This window comes from Galendromus occidentalis, unplaced genomic scaffold (genome assembly GCF_000255335.2).
Source record: "Galendromus occidentalis unplaced genomic scaffold, Mocc_1.1 scf7180000077527, whole genome shotgun sequence".
Taxonomy (NCBI): Eukaryota; Metazoa; Arthropoda; class Arachnida; order Mesostigmata; family Phytoseiidae; genus Galendromus; species Galendromus occidentalis.
The window spans coordinates 438,952-447,926 of NW_003805515.1; the positions used below are offsets into that span (position 1 = coordinate 438,952).

At 49.5% G+C, this 8,975-nt stretch overlaps 1 protein-coding gene across 1 annotated transcript; it reads right to left on the reverse strand.

The window, feature by feature from the left end:
• Positions 1-499: 499 nt before the first annotated feature.
• On the reverse strand, positions 500-8,768 carry LOC100904873 (diaphanous related formin 1). Its single transcript, XM_029112772.1, has 13 exons — positions 8,760-8,768; positions 7,226-7,426; positions 5,622-5,717; positions 5,308-5,498; positions 5,158-5,224; positions 4,405-4,991; positions 3,925-4,293; positions 3,655-3,812; positions 3,179-3,565; positions 2,667-3,035; positions 2,325-2,565; positions 1,739-2,223; positions 500-1,292 (listed from the first exon to the last, which is right to left on the reverse strand). The coding sequence occupies exons 1-13, from the start codon at positions 8,766-8,768 to the stop codon at positions 1,213-1,215; spliced, it is 3,240 nt and encodes a 1,079-aa protein (XP_028968605.1). The 3' UTR covers positions 500-1,212.
• Positions 8,769-8,975: the final 207 nt, after the last annotated feature.

An 8,975-nucleotide genomic window follows, 5' to 3' on the forward strand; every position in this document is an offset into this window, starting at 1 on the left:
AAATAGACCCGGATCCGGAGGGGCACCACGTCCTTCGAGATTCACCGTGTGCTCCAGATACACGCTTGTACACAAACAGACGAAGCACACGCTAGACAAAAGCCGTCTCAACGTACTGATAGAAACCGATCTCACCGCTAGAAGAGACAATGCCTGCATCCACAAACAAAATGAGCGTGTTTAAAGGAGAGAGCCTTCGAGGCTTTGGGGTCGCTGTGATATCTCGACTCAGCCTGAAGAGGAGCATCCTCGCAAACTTCGGAACGAAACCTAGGATTTCGAGAGATCTCGGTCACCCCTCGATGGTGCTCAGGAGATAAGCGACGGGAGTCCTAGGCGATATCCGTACCCCTCGGGGAGCAGTACTCTCTCTGAGAGAACTTCTTCAGGTGATGAGAATGGACCCAGAGACCTACTACCTGGAATTCGGACAGATCCCACTCATCGCGGAATATTCACCCCTTGCTCTGAATGAAGAAGCAATATCATTCTTCCTCTCTCTCTCTTTATTTGTCTTTTATTAGTCACCTGCTTCAGAGGCAAAGTCCACAGCTTTCTCTGAACTAAATCAACTCGGTCCAAATTAGGACAATCACGTCACACAGAGTTCGCTCCCGCTCTCGCCCTCATTCGAATCATGTATTTCATCTATTGTGGAATGGCAAAACAATGTTTAACAATAGGGCGAAAAAGAAACCCTTCCGACACTGAGCGTATAGAGTCCGGGAATATTCAGTAGCCTTAATCTACACAAATCGGAGAACTCGACCGTCGTTCCGGAGACGGGAGGTCACCATTTCATCTCGGAATGTAGCGGGGTCTTCGGGCGCTTTCGAACAACAAAAATATGGTCCAACATATACATATGTAGGTATCTGAATTCTCCGCTCCTCGTGTCAGACTACTTCATACCGAGACCCTTTCTTCATGGTGGGCTTTAATTACTTTCTCTTATGTACATTTGTACTCGAAGTCAATCGTTCTTGGCAGAACCGCGCGCTTCGAAGACTAGCTTGTGCACATTGGATGTAGCTTCTACTTTTGAACATTCACAGGTTCGATGCCACAGACGGCCACTCCATGCTCGTGCTCGAATGTTTGCGGCGCCCGATGTTGCGAGCTTGCGCTCGGAGCTTCATCTCCCACAGCGGATAGTGGCCGCGTCACTGAAAGGCGTTCTCACAGTTTCCTCGCTTACTAGGTGAATTCATACTAGCTCATGTCGAACGATTTCATCGTGTCCATCGCGATGGCGTTCCGAGACCTCGTACGCATCAGTTGGGCTTTCACAGCTGGAAAGAAAAGATTCATCTGAATTCCAGGCCTCTGTCCTCTGCATTCCCCAATCCACGTGCAGCAAAGGTCATCGGGGAACTGCGAGCCCAGGTGAATCAAAACGGTATTCGTATCTCTCCCAAGCGCTCCCACCGAGTAAGAGGTATCGATCTCAATGGTTGTCCCACTCGAAGAGAAACTCACCATGAAAGATTCTACGAGATAGAGAATTTGTCAGACTCTGAATCTTTATCTTTAGGAAAGATCGATTGCAATCGAGATGGCTCTAGTTGGAGATCGTTAGGATCGAATGATCTCTTTAGGAGATCGAAGTACGAAAGAGACGATTGGATCGCACCAGCAGTGCTTCCAAAGGAATTTAAAATCGGATATCACCGGTTCTAAGCAGCTTGTGATATCCACATCAGTCATAATGCGCAGATCGGAAAATCGGTGCACTCACCAGGATTCGTACTACGGGCCTGTTTCCGCCGCGCCTTGTTATTGTTATTGAAGATTGTTCCCGAGCTGAGCGCCTCGAGGAGGTTATCCATGACTCCCTCTTGGTCGCCGGTGACCGTGAGCAGTTTCCGGCGTGCCTCCTGGCGTTCCCGTCTGTCTTGATCCGCTTTCTCTCTCTTCTGCTTCTCCAATCGACGTTTCTCCTCGAGCTCTCGACTTCTCTGGTTCTCAGCATAGGCCATATCAAATTGCTTGATGAAAGTGCTGATATCGGTGAAAAACTCCTCCAGGGTGTACTTCTTCATGTCGAACGCGTAATATTCCGCCAGCGACTCGTACAGCTTCACCATTTTCGTGAACATGCCACGTAGGACTTCATAAGTCTGCTGAGCCTGCTCGTAGAATGGATGCATAATCTCCCCGAAACGATCATTCTCTCCTTGAGCCCGGAAGTTCTTCAGATCGGTCTTCAAGTCTTCCAATGACCTGGAAAGGGCAGACCCAGTCATGCGCATGCCCCTAGACGGAGAACGGCTACCGATTTACGGCCAATTTCATTCAAGATAGATTATTCCGCCAGGACTCACCGTTTCATAGTGTTGAGATTCTTTTCGACCTGCTCTACGTTCACTTTCGAGGCCCTTTCAGCGTAAGATAACTCGTCCCCGAAGGCGAGCGTATCGGGATCGTTCTTCTCGATGAATTCCGCCAGGAAGTGTATCAGAGTAGACTTCTGATCGACAGTTTTCGTGTTGCCGAGCGAGGGCAGGAAGCTGATGTCGAATCCGATCGACTGCGCGTTTCTCGTACCGGTGTTCAAGATGTTGCCTGCGATCAACATGTTGCGAATCGTTAATTTCCGACATCTCGAGCGTGTATGTTACCTCGCAAGCGAAGTTATGGAACCACCTGACGATTCGCGCACTCACCGCAAAGCAGGACGATCTCGAGTACTTTGGCGAATTTCCGACTACTTTTGACTTCTTCGCAGGCCGCCGTTGCTCCGACCACCATCGGCTTTATGTCGCCGACCATCTCTTGGAAACGCAGCTTGAAAGCAATCGAATTCAGACGCGGATGAAGTCGTTTGATCGAGCCCAGAGACAGCGCGAATTGCTCAGCGTCGTGGAGTTCGCTGTAGTCCTCCTTGAGGTTCGCGAGCTTATTCAACGAATCTTGGGTCGGCATGTATTTTATGAGCTGATTCAACATGTTCTCATCGAGACGCTTTTCGTCCACCTCGAGCAGACATGTCTTGATGTCATCAGCCGACATTTTCAGAGAACCTTGCATGATCACTGAAAGCACACGCGATTTATACAATCTAATTATCTAATTCTCATGATTTCACGGAGGTGTCAGTAGCACACGCAACCCTATCCATCAAGCACTGAGCTGTTGTTATTATACTGAGCATTTAGGAGTTTCGAACCGAACTTACTCAGATTTTGAGCGGCTTTGGCATCGATGACCTTGAGTTCCTTTGCGCTTTTCTTGCTGTGTCCGTTATGGCCGGCAGTATCCTCTTTCTTGAGCTCTTTTTTAGGTGGTTGTGTGGCGAATTTAGAGGTCAGCTGCTCGACCAGGGAATCGGTGGCCAATTTTCCTTCGTCGACCTTGACCCAGAAGGAGTTGGCTGTGACTTGCGTGGGATTTACTTTTTTCCAATTCGCTCGCTTTAGTGTTCCGTGAACTTCAAACTGTTTCTTGGGCTTCATGCCGAAGGGCAGAGCGAGGCTTGCGGCAGCAGAAGGCATCCCAGGAGGCGCCATCATCATTCCTGGTGGCGGCGGGGGCGGCGGAGGACCTCCCATACCTGTCAAATAGGCTCCCCATCATGAGTACTCGGAAATGTTGTGCAAAGGCTACCACACAGAGCATCGAAAGGAATTATATGATAGAGCGCGGATATTTCACCTGGCATAGGTGGGGGAGGGGGTGGTCCCCTGACTCCTGGCATAGGCGGTGCGAGAGGGATGCCCATCCCGGGCATTGGCGGTGGAGGAGGTGGGGGAACTCCACTCCCCGGCATCGGAGGGGGAGCGGGAACGCCCATTCTTGGCATGGGGGAGGGGCGGGTACGTTCGAGCCTAGCGGGAAGAAATCATTTCAGCAAACCGCTCGTGATTTCGAGATCCCTCATTCATATCTCCGTATGCACGAAATTCCGACTCTTGAACCTTACCAGGCATAGGAGGAGGCGGGGGCGGAGGTACACCCGAGCCCGACGGAGGTTTCAAGCCTTGACCTATCAATAGACCTGCTGGCACATTGAGAGCTTTCGTAGGAGATCCTTGGGTACCAATCTGGCCCAGTTTGGCTTCGTAATTGGCCAACTTCGCTTCCATTTCTTGTTTCTGGGTGAGCGCTTCTTCCAATCGATTTTGGAGAGCATCTACATTTATGTCCTCCATCGACGAATGTCCTTTGATGCGTTCCACTATCTCGTCCACTTGGATGTTGAATTTCTGCGTGTAGGCAAAGTCCGGATCGACACCGTTTCGATGCAGCGTGATCTGAGCTATGCATCCTTCTATGAGTTTGTAGTAGGCAGCGCTGGAAATTCATTCGGGAGAAATGTCAGTGCACGTGTTCGCGATGCAGCCCCAGCGATGTCTCTAAATGCGTTCACTGAGCCCCCTCCCCCCATTCGTGCGGATTCCTTACCGAATTTGCGCATCTTCCCGTATCAACAGCATGTGCTGCAAGATTGACAGCAATGCTGACTGAGCCGGGGTGTTGGTGATACTAGCTTTGATCATCTCGAAGCATTCCGTCAAATCGTAGAAATCTTGCGAGATGGTCTCAAGCTTCTGGGTCAGCTCATCGAAATCGTCTTCGAGCGCGTTCTTGAACACATCGAACTGACAACCAAACTCTTTGGACAGCTCCTCTTCAGTCTGGAGTTTCTCGTAGATCCGCAACATGCCCGAGCGCATGAACTCGTTCCGCAGATGAACTCGAAAATCGTAATCGTCCACGTCTAGGATACCGTTGACGATTTGCATGCATGCCGTCTTCAGCTGATCGTTGTCTGTTTCTAGACCTTGCACGATAGCGCGAAATCTCTCGGTCCCGTCCTGTTCGGCGGCCAGTGTCAGCGCTTTCAAAACCGACGCATGACCCCCATCAATAAGGCAAATCGGAGCGATAACTTTGGCGGCTTCCAACATCACAGATGCGCGATCCGGCCGGAGGCTGCTGCACACAACTTGGAGAGCCGTTTGGTGAGCTTGTACGTGTTTGACGCCGTGCTGTAAAGTGACAGGGATCTCTTAAGAAACCTGACTTCATGACACCATCCAGTGGAAATCCCACCGTGGGAAGAAGGTAACCCTCGATCCGTCAAATTCATTTACGACCATATGACTGGTAATAATTGATATCACTCTCGGCTACTACTCATAACAGCGAACTTACGCCGATGTTCAAAGCGGCCCGGAAACACTTGATGAGTTCCAATTCTATCTTCTCATTCAGTTTCTTACTGCAAAGTTTTCGAGTTCAGTACGCATTCCTCAGAATCGACTCATCTTGATCAAATTCTGACGGCGGAGAAATTCCTCTTACTTTGGTTTAACTTTCTTAAGTAGATTGAGCAGGACATCGATTCCGCCTTTGTCGATGAACTCTTTCACCCACGACACAGTCTTGCTCGTCAGAGCTATCCTCAAGCTTTCACAGTTTTTCAACAACTTTTCCGAGTTCGCATCGCTGCGGAGACACTGAACGAACATGGCTGGGGTCTCCAGCTTCCCTCGCTGAAATATATCGAGTCGAATTGAAATCATATGCGAGACGGTACCGCAGGCATTCAAGGGCTCATCGCTATGTGTGACGCCCCGTAGGTTGCTCGAAAGATACATGGATTTGCGAAAACTCACCGTTGTATCCGTCGTTTCCCGCATGTAGAGCATCATTCGTTTTTCTTGGATTGATTTTTGTAGCACTTTATCCATTTGTTGTACGTTCATGTCCACCTGGAGGGGAATTCTCAAATAATCACGGGACCGATCTTCGCATGAGATAGATTTCGTAGCGCTCCACGCTCATGTTTGGGGAGGGGGTCATTTTAATTCTTCTGTTTTTCTCCTCTAGCTCATTTGATGTCACCGAGAGAGCTTCATCTAGAATTCCTCCGATTCACTACTATTGTTTGACTTATTGACAGCCATCCAATTTGCAAGAAAACTCCCTCAGGAGAATTCTCCGCACCGAAAACCGGAGTCGAAGCGGAATCGGGAGAGCTTTAGAATCGAAAGGAAGCACCGGAGCAACGTTTTCGGCGCTGAAGACAGCTCGATGTGGAAATTTCCACTCGCATCGACGGTGGAAGAATTATTCGATCATTCGGAGCAACTTCGAATGGTTTCAAGGGCGGGAAACGTGTGCCCTAGATTTCCGGCGATATCTCTAGTTCAAGGGAAGATCACGGGAAGATATACGAAGTTGATACCTGTCGGCTTCGAAACATCATTTCAAAACATCATACGGGCCACTCTTCTCTCATCTCTGACAGTCATGACACTGATGTCAAAGTCCGAGCATGGTGGGGGATTGCCGAAATTGACAGAGAGATTCTATATTTCGAAAAATTCGAACGTCAGAGCAGGACTTCGAGCGACGAAGAATGCTGCGATGCCCAGTAGGGGAAGAATCCAAAACGAGACGATGGATGGTCTTCTCGCAAACGATTCAAGCCGGCACTGGTCTTCCAGACTTCCGGAGATCATTACCGACTCGAGGGAGGCACGGGACTGGATTTCCCTGTTTATAAATCAACGGATATAATATCGCCGCACATCACAAGAGCTATGCCAACGAAATCTTCAAAACGAAATGAGGCATCAACGTGGGAATGAGGCGAGTCAAGCCCAGGCGAAGGGAACGTGAACGGAATTTAATTATTTCCGAAGCAACGCAACAATGATGCACAGCGTTCCCCCGGCGCGAATTTCTTTACGGGAACAAAATATTTTCTCAGGAACGTAATGCCGCGATTCTCCAGCTTTCATCTGCGACGGAAGGGAAGCTGATTGCTTCCTTCAGATCCCCACCGGAGGCTCGTCCTCAGCGAATGAACCTTACGGAGTCCCCCGCATCAGATGTGCCGCCACGGCAAGCTGTGATCAAGTTCTCTAGCACTCTAGCCTTTTTCTATTCAGAGGATCCTAAGAATTCATTCATCCATCCCCGCAATCTTTTATGGCTAGCGTACGCAGGATACCGCCGTGGCACAAATATTCACGTTCATATATTCCACATCTTTTCCCAAGATATGAACGTTCAAACGCGTGCATGTAGTCAGCGAGTCTAGCCTGATAGATTCGCGAGGACTTTGCCACTCTCTCGTGTCCGGATCCGCGGATCAGGATCCGTGGGGGGAACCTAGCCACAAAGAGCCATACATTCATTGAGTCTGATTATGCTTCCGAAAAGCTGCGGGAATCTCGCTTCCTGACTTTCGACTGATCTCCCAAGCACTCACCATCATCTCACGGAAGAGACGATCGATTTCGGAATCATCGAGGCTATCGAGCATCTGCTGCGTGGTGAGCACGCTGTTACCGTTGACATCATCCTGAGATCCTATCGAAGGTATCGAGCCCTGAAGGGATAACGGGGCCTTCGTCGAGTTGAGGTTGCCCCCGCCCCCCTTCTTGCTCTTCTTCGTGCCGAACATGTCGAACTGGAATGAAAGACTCCGGTAAGAGTATGAAGAGGAAGTGCCCGGTATACGGAAGAATTTTTCCCTTGTTCGAAACGCACTTCGAGTGAAATAGCTGCTGATGGGATTATACTGCAAGACAGGAAAAAAGTCAACATCGCGAATTCACTCTAAAGTCAGATCCTTCTCTAATTTTGTAGAATTCGTCGACTATAGCTCAAGGATGCTCAGGTTCACCCTTGCCATCAGTGCTGAAGCCACATAGAAGCTCAGGATTTCTGGATTCGTCCACCACAAACGCTTCCAATTCCGAGATTCGGCGAATCGTTGTCCCGAATGGTCAACTAGATAGTTTGGAAATATTTATCATCAAGATCGAGATAATAATTAAATATATCGTTCTTCTGGAATCTGAAGCCGGAGGAATGCAACATTTGATGCGTCGCTCAGCCGTGCGACCCCTACAGCGCGGTGAGTCTTATAAATTATCGTGCGCCGTATTTGAATAATCGAATGAGGCCATTATGCGGTGAGCAGGTAATCGGTAGATCCTCTACCCATTGAGTCCATTCATCGGACGACGGGAATAGGTCGGGATGAATGATGGACGTTGCGTCTCAGAAACAATTAGTTGGAATCTTTTTTGAGGCCTCGAATTTTCGCTTGCCGCAGACGTGGCGGATACCTGATTCACCGGAAGACAGCAGAGGTCAGTGACTGACCCGAACCCATCGACCATCTCGAAAGATTAGCTCCGTTCTCTCCTTCTTTCAGTCAGCAGCGGCAACGATGGCGACCATAGCTCAGACCACCCATTTGATATTTTCCACAGGAATTTTCTTCGGAAAATCAGAGCCCCGGGAGAGAAGAAGCGGTGGAATTAATTAGTAGACGGAGGAGGAGTGCTCGACAATCCGAATAATGAGTCTCACCCATGAACTGCATGAAACTTCTCGAGCGTATTCGCCTCGTCGTAGATGTCCCAGATGTCCCCCAAAGGAATTACCGTGTCATCTGGAAATTTACGACAGTTCCCAACGTGAAGCACCGCACGCAAATCCAATCTAAGAAGGAAACAAAAAGCCAAGGACAGCATGGGTACAGACTTCAGATCCCGAGCCCTACGCGCGGAACTCTGGATGCTCGAATATCCCTGAGCCGACACGCAATTGACGATGAGCACCAAAGAATTGACGGCGTCAATGTGGCTCGCTCGCCACGGCGAGCGACCGGAAAACGTTCGGATCCGGGCCGAGTTGAGTTGTGCAGTCAATAATTATTCTCAGCGTCGAAGGTCTCGACAGTTATGTTGTCGGGTGTAGTCTAAATGCGCTCGAGGTCTAGTCGACCTCACCTGCGTCATGGCATAGGCGACGTAGAGCTCAAGCCCTTCACTTTCAATCCTTGTTCTAGAATTGAAGGATCGCAAGAGATGGCGAGAACCGGTCGTTGCGACTTCGCCCTATTTTAGACTGTATCAATAAAATTAGCGCAATTTCACCGCGTGACGATCCTGCTTAGCTTCTAGAGCTTCCTCTCAACGAGGCGGGGACGGAGTCGTTTCGCGAAC